The 24,662-nt window shown below is 40.2% G+C and overlaps 2 protein-coding genes across 9 annotated transcripts in view; both read right to left on the reverse strand.

Annotated features, from left to right (window-relative positions):
* Window positions 1-24,662, reverse strand: part of ABLIM1 (actin binding LIM protein 1) — a 209,576-nt gene that overhangs the window by 130,465 nt on the left and 54,449 nt on the right. The window contains exons 1-2 of one of the 8 annotated variants that reach the window (XM_075026460.1): window positions 2,379-3,074; window positions 2,137-2,235 (exon numbers count right to left, since the gene is read on the reverse strand). The exons of 5 other annotated variants lie outside the window; for them this stretch is intronic. In XM_075026460.1, coding sequence (XP_074882561.1) covers window positions 2,137-2,152 — 16 coding nt within the window. In that variant the 5' untranslated portion in view covers window positions 2,153-2,235; window positions 2,379-3,074. Of the gene's footprint in view, window positions 1-2,136; window positions 2,236-2,378; window positions 3,075-9,940; window positions 10,034-24,662 lie in introns of those variants that run through there. 2 more of the 8 variants (XM_075026466.1, XM_075026465.1) reach the window with 2 other exon arrangements.
* Window positions 6,414-24,662, reverse strand: part of LOC142030373 (uncharacterized) — an 86,946-nt gene continuing 68,697 nt past the window's right edge. The window contains exon 6 of the transcript XR_012650168.1: window positions 6,414-6,467. The gene's annotated coding sequence lies outside the window, so the exon portion shown is untranslated. The remainder of the gene's footprint in view (window positions 6,468-24,662) is intronic.

Here is a 24,662-nt window from a genome sequence, read left to right on the forward strand (position 1 = left end):
GAAATGACACTGGACTGAACGCATTTTCAGCTTGTTCAAACAGCAATTCAAGCAGTGGCTGGAAGGGAGGGTACCAGCTGTGCTTTACAGCCCTGCATTTTGCCAGAGTATCACTCTAGACAGTGATATTTGTAGCAGCTTCAGCACAGCAGTAACTCTTGACCTCTGACTAAAGGGGTGGGAGGGCGAAGCAAGGAAGAAACAAAAGAAACAAATAATAAAAAGAACTTTGCTGGAGAAATTATTTGAAAGCAATAAGGTAGAAAAGGAAAATACTAAACAGATACTATCCTTTCTCATTCTGCAGCCATGAGATATGAAATAGCAGTAATTGTACAACAAAATTAAAGATGGCATTTAGATATTATAGTCCTATTATAGTCCATTATCTGTGTGAACAGAAAAAAATAATTATATCCAACATCAATATTAATACCCATTGTAAATAATGCATTAAACTTGGTGGGGAGGGGGAAAGGAAGCAATTTAAACACAAGTCTTTTGCACATTTTCAACCACTTACTGTCAACTTTTCACACTATTCTAGGAGGTTTTCTCCCTCGCATTTTTTATAAAACTGATGGGCTTGTTTTAATTTTCTTACAGGTATAGGACACCTTTCATGGTGTAAGATGCTAAAATTGTATTTACAGCGTACTGCTAAGGTACAGCCCCATGTAACACAGGGAACCTAACAAACTGAGCATCAGCTGGGTGGAAAGCAGAAACATATCAAAAGATCAAAACTGAATGCACAGCTAAAAAGGCTACGCATATTTTATGTACACTTCAAGAAAATCGGCAGCTCAATTTTAAAATGTATCTTAGAAAACAAGCAACAATTATGATAAGCTGAATGATAATACACTTACTTTTCTGAAAAGGTGAGTGGCATAGTTGATTCAAATGATTCTGAAACTTGCACTTTCAAGGATTTGGAGTGAAACTGCTAGTTAAGCATGCCCGGTATGGCTTGATACCAGTAGCAGGTCAACAGTTCACCACTAACATTATGAAAAAGATCCTGTAAATCTGAAGTAATGGATCTCAAATCTGCTAAGTAACCAATACTATTTATGCTGGGCCACTGTTTTTCATCAACAAAAATCATCAGTAGACTGTATAATGGTTATGACTATAACTCTCTTGATACATCTGATGCACTATGGAAGGCTATCGAGGCATTTGTCCTGCTCTCTTCAATCCAAACATCTGTCAAGCTAAATTCACTCAATTTAGTTCATTTACAGCATTAACGAAAACCAAACTTAATGTGGGTGTTCAGACTTGAAAAACTGCTCACTCTTGCTCAACATTACTACTACTTATTTTTCTTCCCTAGTTTGAATTTATCCCACATTATCTTTTACAGAGTCCTCAAAAGTAAAGAACACAGATCCTCCTCTTCACAAAACAGAGACTAAGTCTGAATCTATCTGTGACGACGTAATGCTCCAAAACCACATCCAATCCACTACTCAAATACAATTCAGACTGTATTTCACATCTTCATAATGGAATAAATGATACAGATCAATATTGCTGCAAGGAAAGACCCCACAAACATTTCTAAATCCCTTGATTAGTAAATGCTTCGGTAGGAGGCTTAAATGTTATTTATAGGTAACTGAAACTAATATCTAATTTACTGCTGCAAAATTCAAACATTATGCAAAATCTCACATAATTCATTTTTTCATTAAAAGGTAAAATATGACCCTCTCAAGTCCAGACGTGCTGAATTTATCAATTTTTATCTTTAAAATTTTAAGCTAACTACTTCATTGGTCAAAGCTCTTTGAACTGTAGCAAATACAGGTAAAAAACAGTCAACAGCAAATTTGGGTTAAATCACATGAAAAAACAAAACAAAACCAAAACCACATACACACAGAAGGAACCCAGCTGTGCAAACACACTAAATTAGGTGTGTTCCAGATTCTACCCTTATTAAAACAGGTACAAAGACAATCAATGCAATCCACTGCAGGTTTTGGCACATCACTTTTATAGAAAGGAAAACAGCAACTGTCAATCAAAGCATGCTTCATTTTAAATTTGAAGGTTTAAACCTCAGGTGATTATGGCTGGCACGTTAGGTCATTTCAGTTCCAGTCCATCAATAAACATAATTACCTTTTTCTTTCACCATGGCTAACAAATTTTCTTTGTAGTGGAAGCAGCAAGAATTAGTTGAAGTAATTTAAACACAATCTCTTTTCCAGCAGTGTTTGGCTGAGGTGGATTAGACAAAAAAAAAAAAAAAAAAAAAAAAAAGCAGCTTATTCCAGATAATTATCTTCCTTAGTCGGATTTCCCACAAGAGCTGATCAGGTCCAATTGCTCGTCACTGTCTCTTTTCTTCTTGTGCCTCTTACCTTCTTCCACTGTGGTCTTTTCCTATGCCTAATGGCAGCTCATACCCTGCTTGCGGACTCTGCCTCTTGTGTTGAAACAACCAGCTACAGTTGCTGCTGTGGAACAAATGCTGAATTCCACCGTCCCTAATTTCCAGCCACTGACACCACCTTGCATTCCTCTGCCCTCGCAGAACTGAGCTGGCAATGTAATTTGCTCCCAAATGACTGGCAAAAGACTGCAAGCGAGAAGATGTGAGAGAGAACAGGAGAGCTGTTCAAACACAAACAGAAAGCTAAAGTGGTATTTATGAGTTCCCTATTATTTTATTTACCCAAACTGAGCCAGGATCAAGAGGGGAAATACAAGATGAACACAGGCAAGTGCTGAGGCAGGCTGTGGCACGGTGGCTTTTCTGTGATGAGCACTGTTTATCCACTCCTGGTTTTACTTTAAAGCTGTTACCAAATGCCAATTACTAGACCACAAAGCATGCTAATAAATAGTCTCTCAGTGCCTTCTGATCATAGTACAGAAGACAGTAACATATAATCTGTGGAAACTGGGAATACTGACTCTATTCACTACCTTGAAATAAAAATAAAAATAATAAAAATGAGAACTGTCACCACTCAGTGAGCACCTGGGTTTAGAAGCATAACCAGGGAGTACCAAAGATGAAATTTTTGCTGTGAGTCAAGGAAAGCACTGTATTCTGAAATACCAAATAATTGTAAACTACAACTCCTCTTATGTGACTCCTTTTGAGATGATAGCCATGAGTACTCATGGAACTGAGAAGAGAGTACTGTACTGAAACAGCATCACTTACACATGAATTTCACCCCCCCAACACCCCCCCAACAAGTCAAAGGACCAGTGTTGGATCTGGGCAAACTGACCTCCCAACTTATAGTTTTCCAGGCACTAAACTCTACCTGAGAAAGGAGTGGTCAGTAAGCTGATGTTAAAAAACAAACAAACCAACCCTTTACCATATTGTCAAGTCTCATCATTTTATAGCAAGATTCAGAGTATTTCTGTTTTCTATTAAAAGATACAGGTCAGAGACAGGTGAGAAGCAAAGCTTTTCTTTTATAAGCATACGTTTATTCACAGTTATGAAGAAAAGCTTGGAAATATGATTCATCAAAACCCTGAATGCCCATTAAAAACCACTTAATATGTATTATTTTTAATATGTATATACTGCCTGTATCAAGATTTTGGAGAACCTCTGTCTCTACTACTATATGCCGCTCTTTCCTTATTTATAAATCACTTCATTCCTCATTTTAGCTAGCTACCAGTGACTTCACCAATACCAACCTATGCCGTCATGCCTTTGCTTGGACAGTAAATTTTAGTATTTGTGGTTTACAGGTGGAGAAAATGACAAAGAGGAAATGAATTGACTTGCCCAAGATAGAGATGACCTCAGTAGTAGAGAGCTGGGTCAAATATAAAGATATTCTGGGCTAGATTATGGGCAGATTCATTAGGCTATAGCTTCAACTTGACCACAACTCAGTGCAAAATGTGCTTTGGGTTACATGATGGAGGTGCAATGACATTTATGCTGCACCCTAAAGCAAAAGCTATGTTCAGCCCGAAGTCAGAGGAACCCCTATTTTTTGAGGGCTGGACTTGAACTGGAGCTCACACCTCCACAAGGGAATTCCTTCTCAATGCTTATACTATATGTAGGGAGAGAGAAATTAATGTAAAGAAACAAGCTGTAGGCATCAGACAGACAGAGCAGCAGATGGCTGATACCTGCTGGAAAAAAAAAAAAAAAATCAGAGCATGCACGCAGTGTTAAAAATATTTGCAGTAAATAAATTCTAAATGTTTTCTCTAAATGCCACCCAGAACAACAGAAAGAAATTAAACAAGCCAATCTGCCTCGCCTGAAAGATCTCTCTTATTCAGTGACATTCTTTAATAAATAAAAGAGAGAGAAAGAGAGACAGAGATTCAGGCACATGCATGGAAAAAAGTAGTTATTCTATTCTAACAAATCTAGGCTGGCTTTCTATTGTTAGCAGTCTAATGTGTAAGAGAAGCACAGCTCAGGCAGTCTGACATTCTTGCTTCTATGACTCAGTGTGTTACTATTAATAGCATTTGAGGCTCAACTGGGGAGCCAGGCTGAACCCCACCAACACTGAGGCATAATCCATTATGTCACATTTCTGACACATTAGAGATGTCGGGTTGTAACTCAACCTGGCTGTGTTCTTTTTCAAACAGTATTTTGTAAACAGTTAGGGGACAGCCTCCTGAAAGGGGCATATCTGACCTTCATTCATAAATATTTGATCTGATGTGCAGAGCACAGCCTATGGATACACACACACGGATACTGTTAACCCCTTCCTGCGATCCTCAAACAACCTCAAAAGGCTTGCAATGATTATCATTCATTTTTTGTTCCAGCAGCTGCTGACACAGAAGCTGCCTGCTGGTATCTGGACTTTCTGTTCTCTGAGTTCATTACCTCCATTTTTCACATGTGCTAGAGATTAGCACTGCTGTATCTCATCTCACCCATAGCTGAATAGAAGCCTTTCCTCACATCGTTCAGCCATGGAAAGCTGCAACGTTAAGACTACAGCATGCACATAAAAATAAATTTAAAAATACAAACTGCAGTAAATTATACTGGAGATTTAGGAGGCAAATGTAATTTACTCCTGAGTAAAGAGATACAAAGAGCAGATGCTGGTATTGTAAATAAAATCTTTTTACACCAGGATGGTTTTTGGTTTTAATCTTATTGTTTTAAGCCTGAAGACTAAAATTTACCCTGCTGGCCAATTCAGAATCTACTCAGATATCCTAAACTGGAGATGAAAGAAGAATAGATAGCAATTTTAGAAACAAATCCCTGGTACTTATTGTTATTTAGAGATGCGTATTTTAAAGGTAAACAAAATAACCTTTTTTCTTTAAATAACTTTTTTCACTGTACAAATTAAATAGAGAATCTCCCTTGAACACAGTGTAGGTGGAAAAGTCACAATGAGTACTCTATAGCTAAACAACATGCTTATGTTACTGTTATTTTCTGGTGAAAAATATCCTGTGCATTCAGCAAGAGGCATGAGAGCCATACTGAGATCACTCCACAAAGGGAAAGAGTTAAACCAGTTTGGTTTGCTTTTTCTTGTACCTTAATAATGTTGAAAAAGTTTGTGTAAGATACTAAGCACTTTAGCCATGACTTAAGATTTGTTATTCTCATTTTAAAAGCTGGCTTTCATATTTTTATCTTGTTCTCATTCTTCACAGATGAGATCATGGCTTAGAAGTATCAGTGCACAGTTTTTATACAATTTCTTTAAAACTGACTGATACCTCTTGTTCATCAACCAGTGAAGGAAACAGTCTGCTCGAAAACAGAAAGGGAAAGGGGAGAAGTAGTTCTATTAAATAACATCCAGGAAAATACCCTCTGTTTAATGTCCTTGCTGACAGCAAAAAGCCTGGCACAAACTGTTTTGACAAGAAAGCCTGCCACCACAGGCTCCACATCTTAAGCACTATGCAACCTAGGTCAACTGAGAGCCATCACTTATATAAAGTCTTGATTATGGCATTTTGCAAAATGGTCCCTTCTCCAGGAAGGAAATGCTGCGCTCTCATGACCTGCTCTAATTGTTATCCTGACTTAACTGCGCCTGCTCAGAGGAAAATCAATAATGTCAACGTGGGATTTCTTGCAAAAGACCTGTGACCCAGCAGTGGTCCCACTGCCCTGACAGGAAAGCCTACAATTTCCAGTTTTAGCATTCTCCAAAGCTATACAATTAAGTATTTCCTGGCTTCTGTTTCTCCTGAACATACCCTGCTCCAGCAGTCTGTTCCTCTGATGCCTCTCCCTCAGCCGCCTGGACAACTGACACATTTTCCATGTTTTGAAAACAGCTCAAGCAGCAGCGCTTCTTAAGGACCGTAGTATAAAAGGCGGCAGGCAACCGACTCGGGCAAAGCTGATGACGTCGGTGGAGTTTTTCAGATTCACCCAGGCACCCTGCTGAGCGGAATTCAGCCTGTGCCTGACAACACTGTTCCCCACACTAGGTGTAAGAGCTGGGTGTTTGCTCCTGAAGAAAAACATAAGGTTTTTAGTAAGGCTGCTCTTGCATGTGTTGCTCTTCTGTCTCTCCAGGTTCTTACAGTACCCCTCAGTAAATCTACTGGTCTTCCCAAGCCTGCAGGCAAGCTGCAGGGGAAGTTCCTTTATGGCAGTCATCCTATAGCCTTTCCATACCCTCCACACATTTTTTGGTGTGTAATGACTTCATACTGCAGCTTGCGCAGCTGTCTTAGGCTGCCAACCTCTCCTCAACCCCATCTCCTCACCACACTGCCCTGTGTGGAACGAGCAGAATGTTAGGGAGCTATGAAGGCCCCACACACTGACCTCACCACCTCAGACCCTCGAAGTTGCCCTTTCACAAGTTTTAAGCAGTCTGGAGGACCATACACAGACCCACCAGAGAGGAATATGGTTCTTTCTTAGGACATACTACGGTCCTGCAAACTTACATCTTGAGACAATCCCACTACCTTTACTGATCAGACTGATCCTCAAGCAAATAACGCCTGATGGCCTGGGTCCTACCCACAACTTTTCCATTATGCTGGGCTTTTCTTTGTAGCCTGTGTCATGCTATTTTGAATGCAATCAGTCTATAATATTGGTGTTTACAATCATGTGTCATCATTCATTTAGAGTAAATGAAATTAAAATTCAGCAAATACTTCAATCACTTGATTCAGGAAACTACACAGTATATTCATTCTGAGCTGCCAGGATTTGGGGGTTTAGTGCTTTTTTAATAGAACCATTTTATATTCTTTCAAATTAGACTCCTCAGGAATAAAACATTTCTCAGGTTTTGATCTCTTAAGAGGTCTGGATTTCTTAAAACAAAATTTGATTTTCTGAGGTTCTTGCAAGCAAGATTTTCTTAGTAGGCTGCTATTCTGTGTAACGGTAATACAGATAAAACAGTAAGAGTAACATCTAATTTATTGCAGAACAAAGTAAGGGAACAAGGACACTTGGCTTTGCTCTAAACATTAAGAAGCCTGTAACAGACATGCTTATGTAAAAAGCACCTGAAACGTCCAGATCGTCTTCAGAAACAGATAAGAAAAGATGGTTACATTATACTTCCTTGCAGTGGCCCCAAAATTACAAACCTCACTGATGGGTAATCTTCTGACTGTAGGTATGTACAAACGTTTACCTCTGAACACATTTATATTATTGATACAACAACTGGCTTCCAAACTGCTTATGTTATTGCTAATCCTTAGAAAGGAGATCATGCTTTTTTAACACCTGTGCAAACTTTTACACTATGCACACACCCCTGGCACTGAACTGAGATACAGTACAGTAATATGCTGTAGTGACAGTGGTTTAAACTCAGTTGTTTTTTTTTTAAAACTACCATATAAAATCATCAGTATTCACCTGCTATAAATTGAATTAATCTACCCAAATCATGACCACAACCAGTACTGTTGCTGATAAAAATGTGAATGTACTGTCAGTAACCATTACTGACAGCAACCACAATTACTACTGAAAACTGCAAACAACTTGCATGAAGGCAGGGATCCCCAACAGGAAAGCATATATGCAAGTGTCATGCTTTACTGTGCATGCCTAAGGTTAAGGAGATTTGATATTGATAATCCACTTTAGAACTGGATTAACTCTGCAGAATAACCCTCACAGCCTGTCTTGGGAGTTTTGACTCAGTGAAATCAGCAGGAATGCAGTAAAACTCACTAGTCTAAAGAGCTTCTCCATAAGAGGTCCATAAAACACCAGATCGAAGCAGCTTCCACCCAATCAGTTAATTTGCAGAGCAAAGAAACAAGTTCGTTTTGCAATCTCAAGAGATGTGACAGAATATCTCAGTAAGCATTAACCTTTAGCATATGCCTCAGCAATACAGCATACAGCAAAGCGTGCAACAATGCAAGTCCACGATCCCTGAAGATGAGACAACCCATCATGTGGACACTGGATACATACCACCCTTACATTTAAACTAGACTAAACCAATTTTCACTGTGCCAAATGACAAATTCCTTCTCTTCTGATTCCATACTAAACTATAAATAGGACTCTAAAAAAGGCACCTAAATCTGTCCTGCAAACGTATCTCACTCCCAACAGCTATTTCCTAGTCCAGTGTCCTATCAAATGAACTGCAGAGAACCTCAAAGAAAAGATAAAAATATGCTTTCCAAGTAAATACAACTTGGCTACATAGTGTAATATTCATACATTCAAACAAGCTTTTACAACAAACAAATTTTTTTTATCACCTCACTCCAGCATCTGGAACTTTTCTGTTAGTGGCTCTGATTTTATCTGCTAGCTAGGGAGGTCGCTTGTTTCAGCATGTAAAGATTTATAACTTTGAAGCTTTCTTTTAAATTATTTGTTGCTGTTTCAGTAGTAGGATCATCATAAAAATATTAAGCAGATATACAACAAATTGATAGTCAAAACAGAGGAGGCATAACTCATTCCAACTTCTGCACCGACTGGAATTTTTAAAAGATAACTACAAATGCTATTTTGCTGCTGCTGCTGCTCTGTAAGAAGGTTTGCTCACAGTTAGTTTACACCAAACCGGATGGCTTATTGCCTCTGCTCCAAAGGAAAGAGTCACATATTTTAAAGGAGAGTTTGCCAACATAAAAGATAAACAAACAATATTGAACCTTGCAAGTATTGATGTATACTGATAAGCTAATTGGGTTTACATTTTTGCATTTTACAGTTTAATGCTTCTATGTTTTACATTGAAAACTGCACAGACAGCTCCACCATCTAATTCACGTGCTAACAAACCAGCAATAAACATTCCCTGGTACCACAGTGTTTTTGCATCCCACCATAAAGGCCTGCTCTTAAAGGAAAATAACTGAAAAATCAAAAGCAGGATAATGCAAAACTGTAATCACACTCCCCCATTCTTACACCATCTTTTTTCCCTCTTAGCTGCACCTTGTCTGCATCACCTGGGTGAAGAACATTCCTGCTTCCCTTTCTTCCCTTCTCCTCCCATTAACTATTTGTCCTTTTACTGTAAAAATCTCTCAAACAAAAAGCCCCTTTTAAGGTCCTTGTATACAAAAGTATACTTCGTGATACCCCCACCTCTCAGACATAAAGGAGGAGGAGCCAGCACCAACTAGTATTCATCCTCTCCTCAACCAGTACATGAAGGACGTATGGGAGTGGATGAAGCGAGGGAAAAGGCCATGTACCAAGCTTCTCTCTCCTCTTCTACTCCCTCCATGCCCCAAAGTCAAAGTCGGAGTGAGTGAGGACAGCCATTTCCTATGCCTTTCTCTCTGCTCTGAAGTTTTCCCACTTTTTCACCTTTTGGACAAGCAGAGCAAGCCCAAGGAACGGCTTTCAGAGGAGAAGAAATAGCAAGTTCTACTTCTCTTTTCCCCATCCAGCGCCACAAGTATTTTACTCACTGGCAGAAAGGCTAGAACTTCTCCAGCTTGAAAACGGCTTCCATTTCAGATTTACCTGTATTTTGCCTGCCTGCAAGAGGCTGAGGTGGCTCTGGGAAGAGCGGCCGCTGTCTTGCCACTTGAAGCCACACCAGCTGTCCTGCTTCAACCCTGCCCAGGAAGGGGACTGCATTTCTCTCTCGGCTGTTTGATTAAAACACCGAGGTTATACAACTGCAAGTGAAGGACACAGGAGAGGAAGTTTCAATCAGATACAGAACAAAAGCAGGACTCCCTGTAAACAACAGTGGGGGATGTGTAGCCACAATACGCTCCTTCCAGTCAGAGCCACCTGCACCCGTCAGTATTACGGAGTTACAGAGCAAGTGAGATCTTTGCTTCAATTCCCCTTAACGATCTTCACACTACTGCTATTGCCTATGCACATAGCCACAGAGGAAACCACAAAATTGTCATTATTTCTTTCTACTTAAAGTTGATTTAGCTCATCTTTCTTGCTAGCATCTAGTAACAGTAGGAACTGCAATTTTGTTCTTGTTTATTGGATAACAGATGACAAAGAATTTAGGCAGAAAGGGAGCAGTGAGCCCCACAGAGGTGAATTCAGTTGCCCTAAACCACACTACGTTAATGCAGATTAAAGCTAAACCGCTGATGTACTACAAAGCAAATTAGCTCGGATTGATCTCGAACACTGGCAACAACTTGTCCCACAGCAAATGGAAATCTGAAAGAGGAAGCCAAGGTTTAAGATGACATTAAGTGTTCAAATATTTTAAGTGAAAATGTGGCAGCGATGAAATTGGAGTAGAGATACTGCAAAAGGGCAGAGGATGAAGAACTGGTCCTAACTGATTACTTTTTAAATTTAATTAAAAAAACAAAAAAATCAAGCTAACTCTGCATATTTACAGAAGCAAAGATTATTAGGGCCTAATACAGACAGGGAGTTTCAGCTATGCTTCTTACTCAAACACAAAACCACTATTCAGTATTTTTCACAAGCATATCTGTGCTTCTCAGGACAATGCAGAACACATCTCCATGAGACAACCCCTTATTCATCTGAAGACTGACTAAATCCCTCACTTATCTCCACTCTTCGAGATTGAGCAAACCTAATTCTACTAATCTTTTCTCATAAGTCTTTTTTCCTAACACTATTCTCACTGCCTTCTACTAGTTTCCCTACAATTTATCAGTATATTTGTCAAAATGCAATGTCCAAACCTAGAGACAGTACCCAGCAGAGTGCTCTTCAGTAAGAGAAAGAGAAAAATTATTTACCTTCCCATACATATCTCCTGCTAACACATCCCAGAAAAAGAATAGCTTTTTCTGCAGCAGTATTATACAGTTGATCTATATTTACATTGTGATAAATATCATTATCCTCCATGTACTTTTCTGGAGTAGTGTTAATTATTTCCATTTCTTATCTGTGCAAGTCCAACACTTTACACTTTTAGTCACTGAAATTCAACTGCATGATTTTAAACCATCTAGCTGACTTATCAGGACTACTCCGAATTGAGACACTGTCCTGCAAAAGAATGACATAACACTCCTAAACCTGGATTACCACAGACTTCAAAAGCATGCTCCCTATTCAATCATATAAGTCAGCATTATAAAAAAAAAATAAAAAATTATAGGTACTGAGGCCAGGAGAGATTGCTCACTTGAAGGAATCAATCTGAAAAGCTATCAAAAAAGAAGAACCACCTTATCTGAAGCACATGAACAGTCTGTTCAGCACCTCTCAGCATCTGAAGAGTACCACCTAGTACAATGCCAACAGAACCTGGTTTTTCCTCTCTCATATCGCCACTTGCCACATTCAAGATTGCTTAGCTTTGGACACCTGACAAGTTCACATGGCACCATTAAAATCCTATGGCTGTAGGTCACATCAAGTGCACATTCTGTGGGGAGCCACTATGAATACCATCTGCAGGTAAGACCAAAGATTAAAATAAGAATTCTTTTTTTCCCATCCGTGACATCCTCCTTTCTGTCCAGGTAACAACAGGGACTGCAGCCTTCAGACTGCCCACTCTTGGGCACTCCTTGGTATTAAGAATGGAAAATGGCAATGGGGCACAAAACAGTGCCTGTTGATCTCCCTAGCTGGGGGGTCTAGCTCTCCTGCCATAACACAGCAAGAAAACTCCACTGAAGCAAGCAAGCTGATGTGTGGGAGCTTAGAGGTAAAACAGTGGGCAAAGATTCAAATGTTTATGCTGCAGCTAGTATTTTATAATCGGACCTTTTATTTCAAATCTGCAAAGCCCATTCCTCTCAAGAACACCCTACCTCTGTGTCTTCCCTCACATCACCATGTTCATCTCCTGGACCCCTCCTCCCTGCAAACATACACACAGAAAAATCAGACATTCTTCTCCCCAGACCCCCATTTCTCATAGAATAGAATAGACTATTTCAGTCGGAAGGGACCTACGACGATCATCTAGTCCAACTGCTTGACCACTTCAGGGCTGACCAAAAATTAAAGCATGTTATTAAGGGCATTGTCCAAATGCCTCTCGAACACTGACAGGCTTGAGGCATCGACCACCTCTCTAGGAAGCCTGTTCCAGTGTTTGACCAACCTCTCGGTAAAGAAATGCTTCCTCATGTCCAGTCGAAACCTGCTCTAGCGCAGCTTTGAACCATTCCCACGGGTCCTATCACTGGATACCAGGGAGAAGGGGTCAGCACCTCCCTCTCCACTTCCCCTCCTCAGGAAGCTGTAGAGAGCAAAACAATCATAGAAACATTTATGTTGGAAAAGACCTTTAAGGTCATTGAGTCCAACCGTTCACCTAACACTGCCAAGTCCATCACTAAACCATGTCCCGAAGCGCCACGTCCACATGTCTTTTAAATACCTCCAGGGATGGTGACTCCACCACTTCCCTGGGCAGCCTGTTCCAATGCCTGACAACCCTTTCAGTAAAGAAATTTCTCCTAATAACCAACCTAAACCTCCCCTGCCACAACTGGAGGCCATTTCCTCTTATCCTATTGCTTGTTACTTAGGAGAAGAGACTGACACCCACCTCGCTACAACCCCCCTTCAGGTAGTTGTAGAGAGTGATCAGGTCTCCCCTCAGCCTCCTCTTCTCCAGACTAAACAGCCCCAGTTCCCTCAGCCGCTCCTCATAAGACTTGTGCTCCAGGCCCCTCACCAGCTTGGTTGCCCTTCTCTGGACACGCTCCAGCCCCTCCATGTCTTTCCTGCAGTGAGGGGCCCAAAACTGAACACAGGACTTGAGGGGCGGCCTCACCGGTGCCCGGTACAGGGGGACGATCACCTCCCTGCTCCTGCTGGCCACACTATTTCTGATACAGGCCAGGATGCCGTTGGCCTTCTTGGCCACCTGGGCACACGGCCGGCTCATATTCAGCCGGCTGTCGACCAGCACCCCCAGGTCCTTTTCCGCCGGGCAGCTTTCCGGCCACTCTTCCCCAGCCTGTAGGGTTGCATGGGGTTGTTGTGACCCAGGTGCAGGACCCAGCACTCAGCCTTGTTGAACCTCATACAACTGGCCTTGGCCCATCGATCCAGCCTGTCCAGATCCCTCTGCAGACCCTTCCTACCCTCCAGCAGATCAACACTCCCACCCAACTTGGTGTCATCTGCAAACTTACTGAGGGTGCACTCGATCCCCTCGTCCAGATCATTGATAAAGATATTAAACAGAACTGGCCCCAATACAGAGCCCTGGGGAACACCACTTGTGACCCACCGCCAACTGGATTTAACTCCATTCACCACAACTCTTTGAGCCTGGCCATCCAGCCAGTTTTTAACCCAGTAAAGAGTAATTAGGGTCGAAGGGCTTCAGAAATTTTCCTGCACCAGTCCAGTCTGTTCCCTGGCTCACCACTGAGCTGTTTTCATGCTCTCTGGATTCTCCCCATGCCTTTCTCATCCTCTCAGGTTCCTTCTATCTTCCTTTACATCTAATTGATCCAACACAAGCAGTCATTCATTCTCACAAGCGCTGCTTTAAATTAAGACTGTTATATAAACAGTTACTAAACTCATACATGAGGTCAGTTAGATAATATGGTATATAACTCCTTTCCCTCAGGTGTACACCACTGTCGCATCCAGGAGGAGCGCATAAGGTGTCACCTGTACATGCAACAGATGACAGTATCTCATACAAGAAGCAACATCACACAGTTCCAAGCCAATTTTCTCTCTAAAATTCCACTGCTCTTTGCAACCAGCTTTCAACTTTTGCTAGTCCTGAGTATCAGACATTTTTCCACAGAATCCTTTGTATCGGAGTCTGGTTTCCAGCGAACTGAAGCCACGTGCTGAACCAGGTCTTCTAGGCTAAGACAGATTTTGTTGCCGCAAACCACATGGCCGGCAATCCCTCTCATGGGAATCAGTCCCTTACCACCTCCCCTAGAAACGGGACGGAAGGTGGCTCATCAGTCCTTGGCCAAATGAGCTCAAGGGCAATGCAGAATGAGGGTTCTTTCAGTGATTCAAAGTCACTTTTGAACTCCTCTTTTTTTAAGTTTTCTTCAATGTTTAGAGTACTTTTAACTGTCAGTATCACGCCACCATTTAACCTGATGAGTTTAACCACCAACATTCCTCTTATGAAGGGGATGGAATTTCATGATATGAGTGCTAAGTAAAAACAAGTCACGGGTTAAACTGGTGAGACTCAATTCCTGAATACTAAATAGCTCTGCACTTGTTCATAATTCCTGACCTTCCAAAAATCTAAAATATGGGCCTTTCCTGATGGTTATGATTCCACTGATGAGATAGCAAGGAAAATATTTAGTGAGTGTCCAAATGCCTTGAATACGGTAATTTCTAATCTCTGTCTGTAAAGCCAAATACAGACAGCAAACTGTCTTTCAGCAGGGTATATAAGCTGCTAAATCTTGTAGCACTTGAGGCACCATAATCCCCAAGCAGGCACATGGCCTAAGAGACAGACTCATGCGTTTTGCATCTTAAAGTCATATACAGCTTTTACAACCAGGCCAATTTCAATAATCATTCCACTATTTTTGTTCTAAATAGGTGAGATTCTGATTCCAATTGTTGTAATTTAAGTAAAGCCAAGACACCAGACACCTTGCAACCTTTCAGCTAGGATTACTCATGGCACTGGAAAGCAGCACCACAATACACATCCTATTGAATAGTAGCACCCAAATTGTAGGATGAAAGGAAAAAAAGCCCCAGTGGTTATTTGAATTATCTATTGCAGCATAATGGTAATCAGAACCTGTCCCACTATCTTTGTGATTGTTTACAAATGAGTGAAGAACTGCAAAACTGCAGATTTCTAGATTGATTTGAGCCCTATATAAATTAGAAGAAATTTGCACCTGTGCAAAAAGGTGGCTCCCAGCCTGCTACAATGGCAAAGAATTTCTTTGGAGTCCTGAATGGATTGCTCATATAGCTGGTCACTGTTCATTCAATTAATTTTCTATCCTAAATTGGGATTTATAAAAATACCTAAATTGTCTGTAGAAGTTTTCTCCAGAATACCAATGTGAAACAGTGGGGAGGCTGGCAAGGCAGAATGATAGTTGCTTTTTCTGGTTCACAGCCATATTATATATTTGCCTCATGTTTTAGCAATACCTTAATTACCATTTTAGTTTTAAAATAATTGATTACTCAGAAGCAGTAACTATCCAAACCCAGCATATGGGTTTTGGCCAGTATTACTCTTACAGTTCTAAGATCATTTGGTACAGAGCTGACTAGCAAAAAGCTATCTGCACAGAAGAAAAAGTGTCATGTGGTGCTGACAAACAAACTTGAAAGCATATCTTTGAAAAATACTTGCCTACCATATACAATCACTCAGTATTAGCATTTTGAGGAGCTGGGCAGTGACAAGTATGTAGCAGTTTTCTCGATCTGCTAAGTACAGGCAAAATTCCAGCATATAAGCAGTTTGGGTTATCAAAACTGAGGTCCATAAAGCAAGTCCTAGAATAGAGTATCTTTGAAATTTATCTGAACGTTTCAGATTAACATTTAAAGCCAATTTCATAGATTGGAGTTTCCAGAAAACTTTTTTTTTTTTAAATGTTTTTAATGGATTGTAACAAATCAGTTAAGCTGATGAATTCCAGATATAAGTCCTCCCACCTTCGATGGTTCTATGAAGGAATAAACTAGTGTTCAATATGAATTCAAACCAATCAAATTTTAGGAACTACTGGGAGGAACAAAAAGGATTGTTAAGACTCTGTACATATACCCACATTATGCTATATGTTGAATACAGTTCCATTCCCCAATTTTTCAAGGGTTATAGTAGAATCAGAAAAATGAAGGTAAAAAGGATAATCAAAGGCATGGACTGGCTCCTGCACAAAGAGCTTCTAAATAAATTATGACTGCTTATCCTGGAAAAGGAGGTACCTGGATAAAAGATACAATAGAATTCTAACAAGCTCACAAGTGACAAGAAGGTGGTGAACACAGACTTTTAATCACCACTTCCAATTAAAAAATGAGGCAGCTTCAAATGAAACTGCTTGGCAATAGGTTTAAAACAAACAAAAGGGAACATAGTTTCATAAAACCCATAGGAAAACTCTGGAACACACTATCACAGGATGTTGTGCTTTCAAAAGGTATTTTTCTAGCTTGAGTACTTCTGCAGATTAAGGCCCCCTTTGTCCCAGGACGGCTATGTAGAGAGCGCTGCACCTATATCCATCATCTACTTTTGCTATTCAGATTCCAATTTGGCTTTTTATTCTTCTTTCCCTCCTCTCTGTCAGAAATATTTCTCCACACCTGAGCATGCTTGCTGTCATAAAGCATCTTGCTGCTACACAAAAAATAAGTTAACCGTAAAGCAATTTAGCCTATTCACCAACCAAAAATCAAGATCGGATGCCAGTCCTCACTTACCCAGATCCTCAGGAGTGTCAAATAACCTCTCGCATAAGTAGTAGTCATCTGGATTCAAGTAGGGCAGTTGCTTCAGCAAGCTCTGCTTAGGAATGAGATACAAGACCTCTGCAATATCCCCATCCTCAATAATTGACATCCTTTTGACTGAATTTCGGAATTTCACCCTTTCCAGCACCAATTCTTCAGTTTTACTTGATCCACACAGCTTCCTAAAGCTGTTTAAGATGGGGAAAGACGGCATTTCTATTCGGAAGAAGCTAGGGAGAGGAACCTGTAGTGCATGTAGTCAGTCTACTACTCACGGGCACACTGCCCTTACCAATCCTTCTCTTTTTCTCTTATCCAGCAAAGCAGATTAAGAAAGATATATTTTTAGTGATTATCTTCAAGAGATTATGACAGTATGCTTGATCAGGTGACTGCCATCTAAAACTATTGTAATCAGCTGCAACTCATCCCTGGGAATGCAAAAATCAGAAGCAAAACCATAAAGAGTATCTGAAAATCAGATTAATATTCAGGACAAGAGAGAGAGCGTAACTGAGTTATATAAGAGGATTAGTTTAAAATCAAAAAACCTTGCTGTGTCAAAAATCTTATTATGGAAGAATCACCATCATAAGCTACAAGTGCACATCTGTGCATTTAATCTACCATGCCCTTGTTCCATGCCAGGTCTGTACATGAGCTACGGCAAAAAGGTTATAGTAAAGGTAGAGCACGTTGGTCCTCCTTTTTGAGGAAAGTACAAAGGCTGGCTAGCGCTACTTCATAAGCAGATTTCTTTGGAGAAATCCTTTCTGCAGCTTTCACTGCCTATTCCAAACAAAAGCACATAAGCTTTCCCCTAACTATTAAGGATTGGTTCGCGCTTGTGCTCTTCCTCTCCACTCTCCTGTGTGGCTGCCAGGAGAAGCTTTGCAGACACTGTGCCAACCCTTCCTGCTTCACTTACAAGAAGTATTTACATTAATCCAATTCCAGTGACTTGCTAATCTAATCATCTAATGAATATTTCTCCCTGGGTAAAGGCAGAGTTAATCATCAACTGGGCACTGGAAAGTCACAGGAAATTCCAAAGCGAAAGATATAAAAAACCAACCCCAACCTAAAACAACATTCATCATCTGTACGAGAAAGCTACATGTAGACCTCAGACCAGGACCTGCTCAGAGACAACTTCAGATTCCTTACTCAGCCAAAATCCCAGAGACAACTGCGCAGTGTTTGGCCCAGGCTTTCAACTCCCTTTAACATACAGAAGTTAGCTATAGCTGCAAAATGACCTGGTGTAACAATTGCACTGCTTCCAGTAAGGCTTTTGCTAAATCAGAAGGTAAAAAACCCCACCAATACGCTTACTGAGCACAGTGAGAAACTCATTTAATTCTTCCCTCAAAACCCAGAATTCAAGTACTATCTACGGATGGGAAGAGGCTTTGAAGAGAAGACTGCTTTATTTACTATTTTAAAGAGAAAATATCATCTCACAAATCCAGGCTTTAATCGTGTATTATTACACACCTCCTATGAGGTCAATTACTTTTTATTTTTCAAGTAGTACAACTTCTACTTTATCTTGAAAACAAGCCCGAAATCAAAGTTCCCCTTAAACAGCCATTCTCTTAGGTTTTAAAATCAATCATGGACACAGTGAGACAAAGCCAGAATAAATCTGCACCACTGTACTAATTTTAATGGGGTGATGCTAATGTATATTCGAGGAAGAGCAGGCTCAATAAATACAGCTATTCGAGTTCTGCCTTAGAGTATCTTCTATCAGATCAGAGATCTCAGCAAATGCTGTGGTTTAAGTATTCCCCCTAGGAAATGAAGCTTTGCAGCAATTTTTCAATCTCGCCCAGATTTCACAACCTACTGACCTGCACACCACAGTCACTCAGTGTAAAAGACAGATCTTCTGAAACTCTACCACTTCAGCTGAAGGTGGATCACCATTCTGTGCTTAAAGCAGAGGGATGACTCACAGGAGACGGCTGGATGCACTCTAACACGAATATCTCTCAGCTTAGTGTAAGAGTATCATTTGTTGCTGGATAATCGGTGACATTGCCGATAATCTGGCAACAGCAGTGCCAACTATCCAGCCTCACCAACACGTCAAGGTGGACTTTGCCCTTTGAGGTAAGTGAGGCGAAAGCACACGTTGCCCTGACATTAACTCTGCTGCACAAGTTAATCCTCAGAGAGCAGAAAGGTGAGCTCTGCAGTAACTTTTCAGACTGTTGCAACGTTTGCTGCAGCTGGGCTGCCTAAATCCTAGAAGAAAAGCTTGTCCTTCTTGGAGTTTGAATGCACTGGTTTAAGACCGACTCCCAGTTTTCTGTTGTAGCCATGCCAATTCCAACCTTCCAGCTCTGTTCACCGAGACAGTCGTTACACCAGCTATTGCAGTAAGTACTAAACCAGTATGATCTGTTGTGCAGCAGTAGTCAGAAGAAACTGCAGACTTCTCCCACATAATCAAACACCATACAAGCTGTATAAAGCCTCTATCGACTCCTTTAACTGGCATTTTGCCCAGAAGAGTTGCCACTAAGTGACAGAGATGAAAGGGCAGAGCAGAGGCACAAGGGGCTGAACCCACTTTCACCCATGCAGGGATCTGTTCCTGCACTTGGCAGGCATGACTTCTTCAGGTACAGCAACTCCAGCGTTAGCTTGTGAGGCAGCAGAGATCAGTGCCCTTTTCCCACAGCGTCTCCACTACAGAAGCAGTCAGACCGTGACCTCTGTAGAAGGGTCCAATGTTTTTGCAAATAGTGAAGTGCAATCCAGTCTCCTTCTGCCAGCAAGACACATGAGATTGGTGGGGGACTATGGCAGCAGCTCAGTTTAGACTAGCGTTTAGTGACCCTAACGTGTCACTGCAGAAGCATCCTGCTTAATTAAAAATAAGGTCCTCCTTCCTCTGAGAGTGACTCCTCTAATGATGCCCCTTTCCAGCCCTGCCTATTGCTGTCATTGTCTGATAACTACAGTCTCAAAGACCACATGCTAGCTGCTGCTTATAACACAAAGCAATATGATTTTTTTTAGTGGTTTTTAAGTACAGGGTATGCCTTTAAGAGCCTCCATCCTGTTAATATGTAATTTCAGAGGACAAGAAGTTTAAGCAAGCAAAACAAGTCCGGAAAGCATCACAGTGGCTTCCCACGTCAGACGAAGGGCTGTTTGGAGCAGCTGGCTCCAAGGGTCAGATCCTTGCGTCCGAAGGAAAGGACAAGGCGTGAGACAGCCTTGTACAACACACTGTTACCAAGCACTGGGATTCAGCCTTAGCCAGAATCAAAAAGACAGTGGCGATCTCCTACCACTTAAGTCAAGCACTCAATTAAGCGGAAAAGATTGATTTCTCATATTCTTGCTGAAGAGAAAAGAAAAAGGCAGAAAACACAAGGGCACAACCCTGTCCTTATGTTTCTTGAAAGACATTCTCAGGAATCCAGGGCATCCAACCCAGTAGTGTTGAGGAAATTTCCTCAGTATCTGCCAAGCAGCAAAATATTTTTAAATCACTGCCAATTCAAAGCCGTGCCTAACCCAAGTATTCAGTGCCGGGGGCTCGAGCCTTCACAGAGCACAGTTTGAGGTATGGACACTTTCCAGACTGACAGTTTTCACAGGGGACTGGATATGACACAGAAATTAGGCAGACTAGCTACTTTAAATATTTTATCTCATTCCCAACTTCATAAATATTTTATTTATAAATATTTGCAGCCATCTTAAGACCATTTCCTATTCAATTCCCTCTGAATTCACCAAACCAATTGGTTGTCTGGATGATAAAAATACATATATGTGTTTCATATACAACCAGGAACAGAGGTTTATGTATTAACACTACTAGAACAGAAGTAACAAAAATTGGACTGCAATCCACAAATAAACTGCACAACAGAATAGCAGGCACTGAATAATAGCAAAAATTAGACACCAAGGGCTAAAATTATAGTAGAAGAAATATCCCTCCATCCTCCCGAACAACACTGAGGATTAAACTGGCTCTTCAGCTAAATAAAAGGCAGAAATGTGTAGTGCACTAATGCTGTCTTTAATTGCTTCTGCCATCAGAACTAAACTTCCTGCAAATGCATTTCAGTGTGACTTTATTCTTGCATTGAAAGCAATAAAAACTCCAACCAAAAAACCAAGAAATTGAAGTCAGTCATACTAGTTCAGCAAAACCTATCTGCAAAGAAAAATCAAAATAAAAACAGAAAACAAGGTAAAACAAAACAAAATTTCCCTTTTCCCTCATACCATTTCAGACTGTAACACATTTATTGCACAGGTAGGTAGCCCCAAATAACGTTTCATGCATCTGTTGAAGGTGACAGGACAGGATTATCTTCTTCTCCCATGTAAGAATTCTCAAAGATATTGAGAGTAAGGAGAAAGAAAGAAAAAAAAAAAAGGGGGGGGGGGGCCTTCACATAAATGAAAAATGAGCAAGCACTATGCCTATTTATAACAAGAAATATAGTTATCCAAGCTATAAAATAACTAAAATAGCAAGAGAGAAAGCAAAATATCATTCTAACATTCAAGTTCACACACAGATAAAAAAAGAAACAAAAGCTTTCTACATGTGGTAACATTACTCCAAACACGCAGCTTTTTCACTTTTGACACACACAATTTACTTACTCAAGACTGCAGGTTGACGTACAAAACACTCAGCTGTTTACTGTAAACTTCAGAAAACACTTCATCCACATAATGGAGACCAAAAAATCCACATGCACATCTTTAATTTTTTTACCTAAATGTCCAAAACAGGCAGTCATCTTCTGGGCATACTGACACAAGCCATTCTCACCGTAGGGTTCCTCACCAAGGACCTGTTCACTCATTGCTTCAGAAGGAGCTGCCTTTCTCTGCAAAGTCAACCAACTACTTGCTTGAGACTGATAAAACAACAGAGCTTCCTCTTCCCATTTATCTCCATTAATAATTCAGGTACTACATAAAATTTGCTGAGCTTTCAAAACCGGTAGTGCAAAACTACTTTGTGGCTTTTGAAGTAATCATGTTTTAGTCCTTAAAAAGTACTTCAGCTTACTATATTCCAATAGCTTACAGAAAATATTTTCTAATTGCAACAAAATCCATTCTCTTGCTGCACAAGGGGAAATATTGTTGGGATTATGCTCAGATTAGTGAGACATTTAAAATATTCACCCAGCTCAAACCCAGAAACAGAATTACCACCACTCTGAAATGTGTTATAACTTACTCCAGGAAGCAGACACGTCCACTGCTGTAACAGCACCACTAGTGCATCATGTATTACCATGCACCACTCCTCAATGCTATATATCTTCTGGGGACTGGGAAAAAAAAAAAAAGAGCCAAGGTACTAGCACCATCATATTTTCCGGTACTTTCTAGCACAATGTATTTCAGAAGAACGAAGGCACCACAGCCAGGAGCAACAGGAAGAGGGTATTTTCTCAGCTCACTCAGTGGAGCATGAAGCCCATCTAATCTCATTGTTATCTTGGCTGAGAAGAAAATACATGAGAACTGACTCTAGTGGTCCTGCTTTGGGCCAGCTGCAGTGGCCACACGTACCTGTCTCGGTTCTGCTCTTCAGAGACAAAGGCAGAGTGCTACCAGACTAACTAGGGGAGAAAAAGCATAAGAAAATCCACTACAAATCACACAATCAATGACACCTACTTAGCTAAATACTTGCAGAATGGTTTTGGCTATATTCTCTTGACCCAGGTGACCGTTACCAGTGAAGAATAGGTGTTCCTCATAAACAGATTTGCTCCTTGTCCACCACACTTGTTTTTTCTCCATTCACTTAATGCTTGCTGCTTCCTCACTAAGATCATATCCGTGCATGAAAAAATATTTAGTAGAGCTCACATGACTGCTGATGTCCATATTAAGCACTGTTACTACTAAGTAGACACTTTAAAAAGAGATCTGTCCTAGTACATCTGGATGTAAATTTTACTTACAACAGACTGAAGAGCCTAGTTATTAATATTTAATATTACTTCAACAATTTATTGTCTATAAAAGCATAAGATATATTTAAAAAAGAACTCGGGGGCATTGGTATCTTTTATTGTGCTAAAGGCTATGAAGGATCCACATAGATAAGGATTTTACAGTCTGCAGGTCTCTACCAAGTTAGTTTACCGGTTTCAACCCATACAAGCTTCTATAAGGTAACCTACACTACTGCCTACGACCAGAGAAATATAAAGACCACAAAGCCACAGGGCATCTCTATACTGGCAAAAAAGGAGTGGCTTACTGAAAACAGCTAACTCAGGTTAAAGTGATATTAAGGTAAAACTATTTGTGTTATAACTCAGCTGAGCAACCCAATTAAGCACAAGTTTCCCATATAGTTATTGTTACTAAGCTGCCAAGTCAAGATTTTTTTCTTCACTGCTATTAGAACTGACATTCATCTCATCATTAGCCAAATTCCATCGAAAAAACACCTGTTTTTGCAGGACACGCATGCAAAACACAGTATTGAAGAACTGTTATGAAGTCTGTCAAGTCCATGAAGTCTGTGAATGTCTGTATGGAAGGGCAGTAGCAAGTTCAAGCCTGAATAGAATGAAGCTACATTTGTATCATCTTACACTGCATCAAACACCAACTCTTTGAAAACCCATCTGGGGACATCCCGAGGTGGCGCAACGCAAATTTGATCTCAGTTTTATACATTAACAGCAAGATTTGCATGCACAAACTATTTTGCTAAACGAATTCAGAATAAGAGAGCACATGTTAATTTATGTATTGATTTCTTGGTGTCCATTCCAAAACATACATGAAACACTGCTTTGCCCTTTATTCTTCCATTACAATTTGCAACCAAGAAAAAAACACAAGAGAAAACACAACTACATTTCTATCTCAGACTTAACTAAGACCACATGGTGACAATTTCCTTTCCCAACTGATGACATTTGCAAAATCTTTCAGCTGAATTAAAGCATTGTGCTCAGCTTCCTGTTATCAACTATGTATGATAACTTTCATGGCACATGAGCCTTTGATAACAAAAGACCAGCTTTGCAGTGCATTGAAAAGCTGGACAGGCAGCATAACAAGCTCTTGGGAGTGCTTTTCCCTTTGCTGTACATTCAGAAATTGAATCTGACTCACTTCCCTAAACTCAGCATGCACCAAGTTTATCCTTCAGTGAAGCAGTGCACATAAAGATTAAACAAACAAAAATATCTAAACAATATGCTTGAGATTACATCTAATCGTCCTTTTCTTGGACAAAAGAGAGCAACACCAGCCATTTACCATCATGTGCAATTATTAGCTGGGCTGAAATAGTACACAGAAAAATCAATCACAAAATGAAATATTTAAATGATGTTAGGGGAAAAAAAACCCAATAATGTCAGTTAGCAAAGTACTGCCTACTACCTCTGGAAGTCTTAAAACATTCCTTTCAAGCATCAGGTATTGGCCACTGTCAGGGATCAGATACACACCCACTGGAAATGACAGAATGGATTAAATCAGTTTCATAACTACATCATTTCTGTATTGGATAATCCACTTCCACTAACAATACTGCAAATAAACAAACATAAATTGTTTTTAAAAAGCATCTATTAAGCTTATTTAAAAGCAAGAAACAAAGCTATCTGTAGAACTTCAATTTTACTAACATAAAACAAAATACCAACTCTTTCCACATTACTGTTCTGTGAAACTTGGAAGAAAAAAAAAACAAAACAAAACTCCTTTCACTTTCCTTGTAATTCCCAAACTCACCAGTTGAAACATTTTTACAATCTACCAACAGATTTCTCAAATGATTTTTCTA

Source organism: Buteo buteo, chromosome 4 (genome assembly GCF_964188355.1).
Source record: "Buteo buteo chromosome 4, bButBut1.hap1.1, whole genome shotgun sequence".
Classification (NCBI taxonomy): domain Eukaryota; kingdom Metazoa; phylum Chordata; class Aves; order Accipitriformes; family Accipitridae; genus Buteo; species Buteo buteo.